Consider the following 14566-nt stretch of genomic DNA (forward strand, 5'->3'; position numbering starts at 1 on the left):
CCAAGAAATAATAGAAAAAGATTTGAATTATTATCGAAAAGAAGGATCAAAGTTTGAGCATCAACATCAAACGTCAAGGGTATGTACAAGGTGTATGCTTTTCTCTCTTTGTTAGCCAAGCTAAGCTCTTGCCCAGCTTGGACAGCACTAATTTTCATCTACCATGGAATAAAGTGAAGATGCATAAAGAAAGTTTTGTTGCAATCAAGAGTCATGACATTGACTCGATTGAGCTGGTGAGCACTATGGTCATGTTCTCCAAGAAACAGTAGAGAAAGATTTGAACTAAAGGATCAAAGTTTGAGCATTAACATCAAACATCAAGGGTATGTACTGAAAGGTGCATGCTTTTATCTTTTGTTGGCCAAGCTAAGCTCTTGCCTAGCTTGGATAGCACTAATTTCCATCTGCCAAGGAATAAAGTGAAGATGGATAAAGAAAGCTTTGTTGCAACCGAGAGTCACGACATTGACTCGATTGAACTAGTGAGCACCGTGGTCGTGTTCTCCAAGAAACAATAGAAAAAGATTTGAATTATTATCACAAAAAAGGACCAAAGTTTTAGCATCAACATCAAATGTCAATGGTATGTACTAAAAGTTGTATGCTTTTCTCTCTTTATCGATTGAGCTATGCTCTTGCCCAGCTTGGACAACACTAATTTTCATCTACCAAGGAATAAAGTGAATATGGATAAAGAAAGCTTTGTCGCAACTGAGAGACACAACATTGATCCAATTGAGCTGGTGAGCACCATGGTCGTGTTCTCCAAGAAATAGTAGAAAAAAGATTTGAATTATTATCAAAAAGAAGGATAAAAGTTTGAGCATCAACATCAAACATCAAGGGTATGTACTAAAAGGTGTATGCTTTTCTCTTTTCGTCGGCCAAGCTAAGCTCTTGGCCAACTTGGATAGCACTAATTTTCATCTGCCAAGGAATAAAGTGAAGATGGATAAAGGAAGCTTTGTTGCAACCAAGAGACATGACATTGACTCGATTGAGCTGGTGAGCACCGTGGTCGTGTTCTCCAAGTAGCAGTAAAAAGATTTGAATTATTATCTAAAAAAAAGGATAAAAGCTTGAGCATCAACATCAAACGTCAAGGGTATGTACTAAAAGATATATGCTTTTCTCTCTGTGTTGGCCGAGCTAAGCTCTTGCCCAGCTTGGACAGTACTAATTTCCATCTGTCAAGGAATAAAGTGAAGATGGATGAAGAAACCTTTATTGCAACCGAGAGTCATGACATTGACTCTATTGAGCTGGTGAGCACCATGATTGTGTTCTCCAAGAAGCAATAGAAAAATATTTGAATTATTATCGCAAAAAAAGATCAAAGTTTGAGCATCAACATCAAATGTCAAGGGTATGTACTAAAAGGTGTATGCTCTTCTCTCTTTGTCAGCCAAGTTAAGCTCTTGCCTAGCTTAGACAGCATTAATTTCTGTCTGCAAAGGAATAAAGTGAATTGAGAGTCACGACATCGACTCGATTGAGTTGTTGAGTGATTGTGGTCATGTTCTCCAATAAATAGTAGGAAGAAATATAAATTATTACCGGAAAAAAGAAGAAGAAAAAAGATAAAGTTGGAACGTCAACATCAAATATTGTATGTACTAAAAGAAGTATGCTTTTTTCTCTCTTTGTTGGCCGAGCTAAGCTTTTGTTCAGCTTGCAGAGTACTAATTTCGTCTGCCAGAAAATGAAGATGGACAAAGAAAGCTTTGTTGATTTCGAGAATCACGACATTGACTCGTTCGAGCTGCTGAGTGTGCATGAGTTGGATCGTAGCCGTTGGTTGCTGAGGCACTTCCGTCACTCCTCGTCGATCTTCCACGCGTCCCATGGTAAGTCTCGTGATGTTTACGCTGTACGCAAAAGCTCGGCGCTAACACGCCCGTCACATTGTGCAGACCCAAAGGCCAACAATGCCACTAACCTTTTCGTTCACTCTCTGTGATCTCACCCCAGTTGCACGCAATTATTCTTAACTCGAGTATTCCATTACAATGTATGATTTGATTTCTCGTGCACACGCCCTATTTTGAATTCTGACGGGTTTGGAAGAAAAACGATGTACACGAGCTCACCCCATGCTACTTAACAACTGCAAGTCGAGATGGTCTCGTCTTATTTGGGGGCCGAGATCGTGTAAGATTTTCAGAGCAGCCGCTAGTTTATCTCAGAGAAAACAAGATATATATGTTGTGGTAATCCTTCCATGACCCATGTGCATTGAACAAAACTTTAACTCGTGGTCCAAAAGATGTAGACAAACTAATGTCTATTGAGCATCTAAAGATTAGGAAATGCAGAGTCTTCTCCCCCGCGTGCAACGCAAGGTAGAGGGATAAAGGGAAAAGCTGGCAGCGATGCGTTCAAGCACCGTATGACGATGAACGCACACAGCTGAGGCCAACCTTTTTTGGCCTTTTCTCCAGAGATGAAAGTGGAATTGCTTAGGTCACATGAATTGCTTATACCATTTCCATACTTGCAAAGAATTTGATGTACTTAGTTGATCAAAAAATTTCTTTAAAATACATTTCTTTTTCTGTAGTGTTGTAAAATTAATGCGAAAATTGATAGGATCTTACAATTAAATCAATAAATGTGGGTTCCACACATGACACAAACTCAAGACATGATTTAATAGCTAGTGCTTGAGGATCCGATAGTTAGATAATGATAATATATCATACGTGTATATGTGAGTTGTAATATCACAATATATAATCCCAAAAATCTTGTTAAGAAAGATTAAAAATGTCTAATAAATGTCAGCATATCAATCATACGGTAGATATTTTCATTGATTATAAGCGTCATTAAGGACATCACGTTATTTGAAAAAGCAATCACTTCCAATTTTGGGTAATATAGGTGCAACAACATTCACAAACATATTGTACCTTTGAAGAATTTTTGTTAGATGGACGAATGTGACCTAACTCTGAAAACTATTCCTATTAGAAGAATGAGGGCCACAAACATTTATCGAGGGTTACGAATCGGAGTTGAATCGATTTGGTAAGGTCCTCTTAACCGCAAAACCCTTTTCCTTTTTCTCCATCTTCTTTCTTTCTTTCTTTCTGTTTTTTGCCTCTCTTCTTTTTCTTTTTCCTTTCCTCGCGTGCTCCTTTGGCCTTTAAGAACAGAGCCTCCCTTCTTTTCCCTATTCTCTTTGAATTTTCAACTTTCTTTTTTCCGTGGGGCCCACCAAGTCAAAAATTACATGCGGGGCTTCGGATGTTCTTCGCTCAATAACACAGGATATTCCATAATAGAGCTTACGAAGAAGAGATATGTTGCCGACAACAATGCTCGCCTTGAGATGGCTGAAGTCTCGCGACTTTTTTCAAGATCTTCTTTGGACGAGCTTAAATTTCTAAGATAATGTCATTTCCGAAAGCCATGGATGCTCCACGCATGTTTCCACGTAATTTAAAAGAGATATTGGACAAAAGTTTAAGATTTTTGTGACATGAATATAAATTTCGTACAAACATGCCATGGTATTTTTATGGGACCCCTTGTTTCTGTTTATTTATTTTTTGTGTTTTGGCTCGAAAGGACTGCATTGCATGCGGCGGCCTCGTGGGCAGCTTCGTGGGCGAGTCCTTGATTTGGTGGAGTTTAAGGCCTGAGGAGTTAACGGGGCACAATGGCTTCTCTGATCCGGCCGTCGGTGTCCCTTGCGGGAGCCACGGCTTCCTACCTTTTCGGGGGTGATCGGAGGCGGTTCGGGCTGTGATGGCCCCGCTCATGGCATCTCCCTGAGGGCCCTTTTGAGGGCGCGGCTCGGGACCAGAGGAGGGAGGAGGGGCAGCTTGACAGTGGCCGCGAAGCTCCGGAAGGTGAAGAAGCACGAGTACCCGTGGCCCGAGGATCTGGATCCAAACGTGAAGGGCTGGGTCCTCAGCCACCTCTCTTCCTTCAAGCCGCTCAAGGAGAAGCCGAAGCCGGTCACGCTGGAGTTCGAGAAGCCGCTCATGCTGTTCGAGAAGAAGATCATGGACGTGAGTTGGTGTTCTGTCGTCTCTTGTAAATTTGATTCGGGAATGCCTCTCTAATTGCTCGAAAAAGCAATCACTTCCAATTTTGGGTAATATAGGCGCGACAAAATTCACAAACATATCGTATCTTTGAAGAATTTTTGTTAGATGGACGAATGCAGAATCGAATTTTCGTTTTAGTTTTAAAATTGCCAAAGAAAGGAACAATAGCAAGATTTCTTTCTCTACTACTGACCATATTCTTAACCTGCACAATTCCTACTCGGCGAGCAAACTTTTCGCGGTCAAATTACCGATATTCGAAACTCATAAACAAGCGTCAATTCGATAGTAGTTGACTTCGGCATACTGGAGAACAGAATCCAGTGGCAATGCTTATGCCATTAATAATCATTAGCACGTACGCACAAAATTGCGGGAAATTGACAAGTATACAAGACAATAAAAAGTGAGTGAGTGTGATGGCCAAGAAAACGAAAGAAGAATGGAGATTGGAAATTAGAATAGAAGCGAAAATTGGAATTTGGTTATGCCTCTAATAGCCGTAATTGCAGGAAGATCAGTTGACATGCTCGATCAGTTACAAAATTAGAATTAAAGAGACGGGCGCGAACTCTTCTTCTTTAGCTAAGCCTCGTCCCCTGGGAACTTTCTTGCTTCTGTCTGACCGCCACCTTGCTTCGGTCACTGATCAGAATCTGCATGCCGATGTGATGTCCGTCAGCCTGGAACCGTGTCTTAGTCTCACAATCACATCCATTGAAATAATGCTGTGCTCCTTTTGAATTTCCATCTTTCGAGATGTGAAATCTGCCATCTAGTTTGAGGTTTGGGAAATTAGAGTATTGACCATCCGTCTCAATGACCTGAGAAATGTCAGTTTTTTCTAGAAGTAAAACCCGCAAAGACGATAATCCCGTAATGTCACATTCCCCCGTTAAACTTTTGCAATCCGAGAAATCTATCTCTTCTAGCCTCTCTAGATTCTTGATGCCTCCAGGAAATTCTCTAATAAAAGTGTGAGCCATCTTTAATACTTTCAAGTTTCTCATATCCTTGACAGACAAAGGGAGTTCATTGACTAACGTGTACGAAAGATCCATGAGTTGCAGCTCCCTGAGGTTTCCGATGGAATCTGGCAGTTTCCACAACTTCCTGCAGTTTCTCAAAGATAGCGTCTGGAGTTTCTCCAGCATTCCCATAGAAAAAGGGAGGTCACTGAGTTCAGTCTCATCCAATGCTAGGTACGAAAGAGATTTCAAGTTACCAATCGAATCGTATAGAGACAAGGATTTACAGTTGCAAGCACTCAGAATTTTAAGCTTCCCATACGAACCCTCTGGGAAATCAATGACTCTAATGGCCGTTCCATCGATATAAAGCTCTTCCAGAGCTTCCAAGTGACCTATATCTTCTGGCAACTCTTGCACAAAGGTGCAGAACTTTATATCCAAAGAAACTAAGTTCCTTAGCTTGCTTATGGACCTCATAACAAGCGGAGGTAAAATAGAACAACGTTCCAGGTTTAGTCTCTCTAAGTTTATAGGAGCATGGGAAATTGGAGATTTAGCTAGCCAACGACTACCTTTTAGGATCAAAACTTTCAAGTTTTTGGCCTTCTGCAAAACAAGCGAATGTAAACGCCTTGTTTACTTCAAGCTATTGTTAAACAGGATGACAACAATGTACAGGCATGTCATCATACCTTTATAATTTGCTTCCAACACCGCCAATTTCTGGAGGTACTCCCAGACAGATTAAGATAGACCAAGTTGGATAGATCTAAAGCTAGTAGAATGGAGATATTGAGGCACCTTTGCCATTCAAGCCACTTTAACCATGGAAGCAAAAGATCCTCTCTGGAGTTCCTTGAAGTTTGCTTATGTCCCTTTAAAATAGGGCAGTTCATTTCAAGATACCTAAGATTTGAGAAATTATGGAAAAATCTACGTTTACCAAATGAACGAGGGTTGTCAAACGAGGCAGTGAGGGCTTCCACCGTAGCGACCTGCCAACCGTGGAAAAATGGAAAACGGACAGTGAAATAGAAGTGCATTCACAATCATCTCTGAAAATAGAAAAGTATTCAAAAGAAGTACTCTATCCCAAACTAAAAGAGACTTTTTTGTCTTCAAAATTTACCTTTTCTTCATTCAGTACTCGTGCCATATCCTCCTGATTCCAAAGCCTACTACGCTTGGAAGGTTTACTTGGATTTTCCTCCTCGACAATCTCCCTCCCCAGGAATTTTACTTGATTATGCATCCAAAATACATTATTGTCCGTGGTTGTTACCAAAGACTTGTCTTGAAGCTCAGCAATCCGTGTGGTAGGATGGTATTTACAAGCTTCCCACATGTAAGAGGATATTGTCTTGTCCTTTCCCAAAAAAAAACAAGCTACATCAAGAAAAATCTGTTGGGCACTGTACTCTAAAGCTTCATATCTTGCCTTCAGAATTCCTTTGACTTCCTTAGAGAAAGTCTCTTGCTTCAATCGATCCAATGCCTCCTTCCAAAACGTTATGGGCTTTCCCCATAAAAGTGAACCGACAATCTTAATAAGAAAAGGAAGCCCTTCGGCAGCCAAACTAATGTCCCATGCCACAGAGGCGATTTCCTCTCGAAGAGGTCCTCCTTTAAGAGCATACATACTGAACATTTGAAAAGCATGGACATCATTCATTTGCTTCAGCTCGAATTTTTCAACGAGGATGTCATCACAAATGTTAACAGAACTACTTCTGCTGGAGGTCACAATCCTCTCGCTTGCATGACCAAGCACACTTAGATCAGCAGTTTCTATCGGTGCCTGAATATACTCATCAACAAGATTGCATCTCATAGAAATCACGATGATCCTGCTTCCTGGACCGAACCAATTTGGATCTCGAGCTAACGGGCCGATTTGTTTAAAATCACTAACATCGTCTAGGATTATGAGAACCCTCAAATTTGTAAATTTGTAGCGGATAAATTTGGTACCTTCAGCAGAAGATCTGAGCGTACATCTTTTCTTTTGGAGATCACTAATTAAATTTTCTTGGAGAGACAGGAGTCTCCTTTGCTCAACTTCTCCATGGATATCTTTAAGGAAGCTCTTACCTTCAAAGAGATGATGGATTTTGTTGTAAACAACAGTGGCAAGAGTCGACTTACCAATTCCTGGAAGGCCCGATATCTCAACCACACATTTTCCCGTCAGCATTTGCCCTTCAACTACTAGTCCTTTTTCATAGCGAACACCAAGTTTTTTCATCATCACTTGCACATGGTGATCCATCCCCACTAAATGTTCTGTCACATCTAAGTCATCCTTCCTCAACAGTCGGCGGACCGTGTAAACAACCTCCTTTATAAGTTCATGCTCCCTGCCAAACGGGAAAAGAAGGAAAGAGGAAGGTATGAAAAGGAACAACTGGTCGGATAATACACCAGGCAAAAGAACAGATGCATTGACTTTTACTCACTACTGTTGGAAAAGTCAAAATAGCATGGAAGTCTTGATTTCGACTTACCAGTGATTAAATTTCTCCAATTCCCATCCTCGCTTGGTTGAAACACTGCGCAGTGCCTTCTTCCAGTTGTCTATAGTCGCTGATCTCAACCCCAGGGCCGCATGGGTGGAGAAGGAGTTTTGATAACTCTCCTCCTGTTTGCCGACTACTGAAGGGCTGACGTCGTAGAAAATGGGCATGATTGTCCTATCACGCGCCACCATTTCCGCCACCTCCGTCAGACAACTCTTACTGGAAGCGAAATCTTTGGAGAAGATGGGAATGCATATCTCCGTTTGCCTGATCACTTCTAAGATTGTCGGCATGATCTCTTCTCCTATCTCGATCCCACGATGATCGATAAATGCATAGATCCCTGAATCAGCGAGGCCTTCGTAGAGAAATTCAATGAAGCCCCCCCGAACATCTCCTCCTCTGAAACTGAGAAAGACTTCGTAGCGGCAATCATTGGGCCATCTAGTAGATGAATACGACAAGTGGCTATTGCAGATATCCATGAGTGAGAAGCTCAAGGAAAGGCGTAAAGACCAGGTTTTGCGTCGGACGGGGGGACAACTGGGAGATCACTTGAGGAAGAGAAGAAGCTTGCAGACCAAAGCTATGGAATCTTGACTTCGAGCAAGGGTATTCCAATGAGCAACCCGAAGTGACATCTCTCGGTAAATATATTACAATCAAGCTTTACCGTCCATTTTTTGGACTGTTGATCAGATTACCATTATTCCTAGTAAATTTACTAAAACATATACTAAACATAAGTAATTTCGCATTTGTATTAGACTATTTTATGCATAGCAGAAAAAACACATTTTATTTAAATACGTTATTTCTAGTAATATCTCCTTTTCACAAGTGTAAAAATGAGGAAAATTAATCAATCTCCTCACCCTAGGCGTAGCTAGCTACTATTCCAACCTACTCGACAGTAGTCACATATGAAGAAGTGACACATAGTCTATCCTCCCTATTGAAGGTGCCCCTAGTTCTTAAGTAAATCTTTTTCTTCCCCACTTAAGAGGGAATGCCCTCTAATTTTACATCATAAACTCTAGACAAAGCATTTTAAAGATATATCTAGGTCCCACATTAGACTATTTTATGTGTAGTAAAAAAAAAAAATCATTTGTCTGTAAATATGTCATATCTAGCAATATCTCCTTTTCATAAGTATAAAATTGAGGAAAATTAATCGACCAAACCAAATAAGGGTTAACTCGTACCCTAAGAAAAGACAAAACAAGAGGGAAAAAAAATCAAAAAAGAGAAGTTTAAATTAGAAATCAGAAAATGTAGTTTTTAGAATCGAAGAATAGAGAAAAAAAAAAAAAGAGTGCTGGGCATTGGCAATCACCGCCAACTCTGGCGGGGAACTTGTCCTCCGCTTAAGATGCATGCGAGTAGGTTAAATAAGTTTTTAGGATTTCCAGCTCGAGTTACCTTTTCGATTGGCTAGATGAGACGAGTTCCATAGCTAATCCAACCCAATCCAAGTAACGTGACTCAAAACATCCGAGAGGACTTGAATTTGGGAGACACCACTAGATCCACATGTTCTTGGCTTGTTTCGTCTTCAAGTAACAGCGGGGCAATCTTGTAAGGTGTCTTGCCCAAGGTATTGCTGCAAAATGGTGGCTTTCAAAGGGGCAATAGTTGTTCAGAACCCCCTCCCCCCACCCCAAAACAAAAAAAAAAAAGGACAATATTTACAAAAATAATTCGCCCAATCTCTTCCGCAGACTTGGGTCCGTTCGTTTCACGGAAAATGGGCCATCTCAGGAAAACATTTTCCCGAGAAGTCATTTTCTAGGAAAATGACTATATTTTCCGGTGTTCGGTTGAAACTTAAATTTTGAGTGGAAAACATTTTCCTCCATTCGTTAATGACTCCTAACAAATTTTTATTTATTTTTCTTTCTTTTTCTTTTATTTTTCCTTTTCTTTTCCTTCTCCTTCCTCCTTCCTCCTCCTTCTTCCTCCTCCTTCCTCCTTCTTCCGCCGCACGCCTAACGATGGCTAAGCGCCCGGCAGCCGACCAAGATCCGATCGCCGATCCGGCGAGCTCAAGGCTCGGGCTGATCTCACCCGAGCTCGCCGAAGGTTCGTTGGGCTCTAGCGAGCCGCGAGCTCGCCGGACCTGGGCGAGCTTGGGCGAGGCCCGAGCCCCACCCGGCTCGCCGGATGGGCGAGGCCGGAGCTCCACCCCAAGCCGGCGAGGGTCCGCCTTGCTCGATCCGGGCGAGGCCCGAGCTCGCCGAGCTCGGGCGAGCTCGGCTTCCACAGTCGGGCTAGGCGGAGCCTCGACGGCTGGGGCGGAGCTCAAGCGGCTCACGGCCGCGGTCGGTCGCCGGTCGCCGATCGCCGGCCGCCGTCGGGGCCGGCCAAGCTAAGGAAGAAAAATGAAAAGAAAAGAAAGAAAAGAAAGAAAAGAAAAAGCTTAAAAATAAAACAAAAATGTGTTAGTAAAAGGATATAGGGTGGAAGAAGTTATGGAAAATGTTTTCCACTTTTCAAAAGTGGAAAACATTTTCCTTATCTTTGAAGGTAGTATTTTCCATTGATGGAAAATATTTTCCTTGAGTAATTGGTTTTCCGTGAAACGAACACCGGAAAATCCGGAAAACATTTTCCTGAAAGTTATTTTCCATGAAATGAACGGAGCATTAGTATGGTCATTTTAAACCATTTTTCTTAGGTAGTGGTTTTTTTTCAATTATTTTTTTTTTTTTTATGATCAATATCTTATTGATTCATAAACAATTCACCCATTTTTCAACATAGACTTTTTTTGGTCATTTTAAATAATTTATCTCCGTGGTAAAATTTTTATTAATTTGCATGTCGCCAGCCTCATAGAAATATGTTATTACTTTTCTAAGAAAAATTAAGAGTATTTGTGTCACAATGGACAAGTTTAGGATTTTTTTATAACACAAATAAAAATTTAGGGTATTTGTGTCAATTGGACATAATTTTGATTTTTTTAATGGTATTTAAACAAAAACATAAATATGGAAATGGATGATTTTTTTTGCATTTTGTTGTTCCTAGATCAGTCACCATCACAAATGTCCAAGTCTCTACGTCCTTTCTTCCACCACTCATGGACAACCATCTAAATGTACGAAATATTGCTTTAATTGGGGTAGTTGCGGGAGAGGGAGAGGGAGTAATTGAGGGTAGTTGTGGGTATTGAGATTAGGGGTGAGCATGGTCCGAGTTGGGCCGGTTCACCCTCTAACCCTAGGACCAACCCACACAATGCTGGTCCTCAATTTTTGGGACTGAGGACCGACCCTATAGAGTTTGGGACCGAGGACCGGACCGATGGATCGGGTTCCGGGGTCAACCCGGGATCAACCAAATTTTTTTATTTCATTTTTTTTATCCCTTAAAAAAGACCGGACGGACCTAATGGGTTCAATATGGTTTCAAAGTCAATCCAAGATCAACTAATACTTTTTTATTTCATTTTTTGTACTCCTTAAAAGGGCAACTGAGGATCGTACTGAGCCAATGGGTTTGATGATGAGCAAGGTCAGCTAAGAAAAGTAAGTAGTGAGGGTCAAGTGGGTTGAGCGTCGAACGGAATGAGCATTTAATGTCGAGCAGGGAGCAATAAGCCAAGCGAGCATTAAGCGGCGAGCGGCACGAGTGACCCAAATCGAGCGAGGCGAGTGTCAAGTGGCAATCTTTCAATTTTGGCAAATTAAAGACTAAGAGGACAAATAAGACAGAAGAGAATGAATACTAAAGAATGATGCCATAAGATGCCTTTTTGGACGCCGTGAGGGCTCCTCACAAAATCATTTTCCTCTTTTGTAAATGATGACTATTGATGTCGTAAAAGACATTAAAAACCTAAGTTATTAAAGAACAATGTAAAATTACTTAAACTCCTCACTAAAGAGCTGTTTAATGTTATTAAAACCGTTTATTTTAAGATTTTCTCTATATAAAAAAATTATAAATAATATATATATAGAGTTAGGGCCCGGAACTCTTAGGACCAAGGACCGATCCGCACAGTGTTGGTCCAAGAATTCTAGGACCAAGGATCGACCCAATCTTTCTGGAAACTGGACCAGGACTTGTAGGGTTGGGCTAGTCCAGGGTTGGTCTAGGGTTGACCCTGGACTGATGCTCACCCCTAGCTAAGATGGCCTTAAATTCGACAAGCCCCCTTTCAAAAATGGATGGTTCTCGACATTCTACTGTTCCTTCACTTGACTAGTTCCCATGATCAATATCTCGACATCCTTTCATCCACAACTACCGAACAAACATCTAAGTATACATAACATTGCTTTAATTAGGGTGATCATGAGAAAGAGAGGGAGATATTAAATGAGTATAGTTGAGAGAGCTGAGGCGGCGTTTAATACGACAACTTCCTCTTCCAATTAAGCAAAGAGTTGCCAACTATTAAGTTAAAACTAAGAATTAACCCATTAAGAATAAAAGAGATGAGTGATTTTGATGGTTTGCCAACATAGATATTATATATTGAGCAGCAATTTTTTTATGATGTTCTCCTTATTGGCACATCAGATTTGGGCTAACTTATACCCCTACATCTAATTAATATTAACCATTAGATGAAAAAGTGTTAATTTTAATGTAGTATCTATCATAGATTTATTGACAAAAATCCCCTTAACGTGTCCATTCAAGTGAAAAAGAAAAGGTTAGTTCACAAAATAAAATTGAAGTTGTTTAATTTCCCTAATTATTAGGTTAGGATGTGAAATTGCTCCTAAATCCGTATATCTATTATGACTATTTGAAAATGTTGTGACTATTGTTAAGAGCGAACAGTAAAAGTTCAATACTTTTACCCAGGAAGATTGCCAAGAGGGAGCCCAAGTTCGAGCCATCAACATATCCAGTTAAACTTACCTTAACTCAAAAACTTAAACCAATAAGTTATAAATTAACTTTAATATATTAGTTGCTCCACACCACACCAATTCTTCAATATGCGACTTTTGTAATACAATTTACACGTGTACTTAATAATCTCCCCTTCACATGTTAGGTTTGCTCCCCTTTAGTCCGAGTATTCTTGGACATCAACAAGATATCTCAACTTGAATCTCACACATGCATCCTAAAATCCTCCCCCCCCACGTGTGAGGGCAGTGTTAGGTTTGCTCCCCTTTTAATACGCTAACATGGGATTGCATCACCCATGGTCTCTATTTCGCGTCAGAAATTTCCACCCGAAACAAGCATTGATCTTGAGATCTCTTTATTGTGTGTTAGGTTTGCTCCCCTTAACTTGGGATTACATCCCCCATCATCTCTATTTCACGTTGAAAATTTGCACCTGAAATAAGCATTGATCTTGATATTTCTTTATTGAGATATTCACTAAAGATAGACAGATTATGGGCCCACCAATGAACGCTTGGTTTTGATACCATTTGTTAAGAGGATGCAGCAAAAGCTTGATACCTTTACTTGGAGAAATACAAGAGAGAGCCCAAGTTCGAGCTCATCAATATATCTAGTTAAATCTATTTTCACTCAAAAGCTTAAGCTAATGAGTTATGTGCCAACTTGGATATATTAACTGTTTCACACCACACTAATTCTCCGATGTGGGACTTTTCAAATACAACTCACACGTGTATCCTAATACTAATTTCTAACCAAAACATGCTATGACTATTTAATCTCTCTTTGTAATTAAGTTGATAAGGATCTTTTGCATAAAACAACCTTTTTTTTTTTTTTTGCATAAGTTCATATAAAATAAGTTATCATGTAAAGTCAGCATCATTCTAAATAAAAATAACTCTTTTATATGTTGTATAATCACGACACTTGACAATATTTGCTAATTTCAGGAGTAATAATTTGCAACCTCAACTACATGATAGGGTGCATAATCTGAAAGTCATCTATGTTAACCTGTCAAAATTTGTGCTCTTAGACTATATACATTAGGGATGGCGCTCACTTTGATGCCATAAGTACATTATCAGTGCCATAAGTTGTGTACGGCGCTCACTTTGGTGCCAAAAGTTTCTGTCGGATTAATTAAGTGCCAAAAAAAGTGCCAAAAAGTTTGAAAAATGCTCACTTTGGTGCCAACTCCGATCTGGTTGGCCAAAAATCTGACGTGGCACTTTTTTATTAATTTTTGAAGCTAATGTGGCTCGTCGGAGAGTACAGTCAGCATCCTAACACCAAAACGACGCCGTTTGGTGTCTCCACCAATTCAAAACCCTAAATCTCCGGCCAGTCACCGTCCTCGACGACCCCTGCACTCTATGGCCACGGCTCCGACCTCGACCTCGATGATGGCCACTTGGCGGCTGTAGCTCCAACCCCAACCCCAACCCCGATGATGGCCACTTAGCGGCCGTGGCTCCAACCCTGACCCCGACCCCGACCCCAACCCCAACGACGGCCACTCAGCAGCCAAGTTGAAGGCCGTGATCTAGCCGGTGCTCGGGGAGGCCGCCGACGAGTGCGCTGCCATTGATGTCTCCCTCTCCATCTCCGATCTCCCTAATGAGTGCCTAGCCTGCGTCTTGCAGTACTTAGGCTCCGACGACTGGGGTTGGTGCTCCCTTGTGTGCCATCGAGGGCGTCCAAACAGCACTGAGCAATGGCAGTTAAGCGAGCGACGGCGGCCCAGTGACGGCGGAGGCCGAGTGACGACGGCTGAGCGAGCTAGGTCGAAAAAACCCTAATTTCAATCCCCAAATAAAATAAAAAAAAAAATCCCCAAATGAGTTAAATGGCGTCGTTTTGTGAGGCCATCCATGTAGGACGGCAAATCGACGTCGTTTTCTTAAGGAGGACTAAAAACGACGTCGTTTAAAGGCCTTGTCGATTTTTTTTAAAAAAGCCACGTAATCATTTTGGCCGGAATCTTTTACCGGTGGCACCAAAGTGATCATTTTTCCTCTGATTTGGCACTTAAGTGATCCGACGGAAATTTTTGGCACCAAAGTAAGCGCCGTACACAACTTATGGCGCTGATAGTGTACTTCTCCCCATTAGGGACATAATATAATCT

General features: G+C 41.1%; 1 protein-coding gene and 1 long non-coding RNA gene across 2 annotated transcripts; one reads left to right on the forward strand and one right to left on the reverse strand.

The window, feature by feature from the left end:
- Nucleotides 1-1429: 1429 nt before the first annotated feature.
- LOC120295607 lies at nucleotides 1430-4249 on the forward strand. Its single transcript, XR_005552972.1, has 2 exons — nucleotides 1430-1850; nucleotides 3577-4249. It is a non-coding gene; the product is annotated as an uncharacterized LOC120295607 (long non-coding RNA).
- Nucleotides 4250-4558: 309 nt separating this feature from the next.
- On the reverse strand, nucleotides 4559-8188 carry LOC104452593 (disease resistance protein RUN1). The gene is made up of 4 exons (XM_039316737.1): nucleotides 7537-8188; nucleotides 6162-7389; nucleotides 5725-6027; nucleotides 4559-5638 (listed from the first exon to the last, which is right to left on the reverse strand). Exons 1-4 carry the CDS (start codon nucleotides 8031-8033, stop codon nucleotides 4643-4645), a joined length of 3024 nt encoding a protein of 1007 aa, XP_039172671.1. The 5' UTR covers nucleotides 8034-8188; the 3' UTR covers nucleotides 4559-4642.
- Between the last annotated feature and the right edge of the window lie 6378 nt (nucleotides 8189-14566).

This window comes from Eucalyptus grandis, chromosome 7 (genome assembly GCF_016545825.1).
Source record: "Eucalyptus grandis isolate ANBG69807.140 chromosome 7, ASM1654582v1, whole genome shotgun sequence".
NCBI classification, from domain to species: Eukaryota; Viridiplantae; Streptophyta; class Magnoliopsida; order Myrtales; family Myrtaceae; genus Eucalyptus; species Eucalyptus grandis.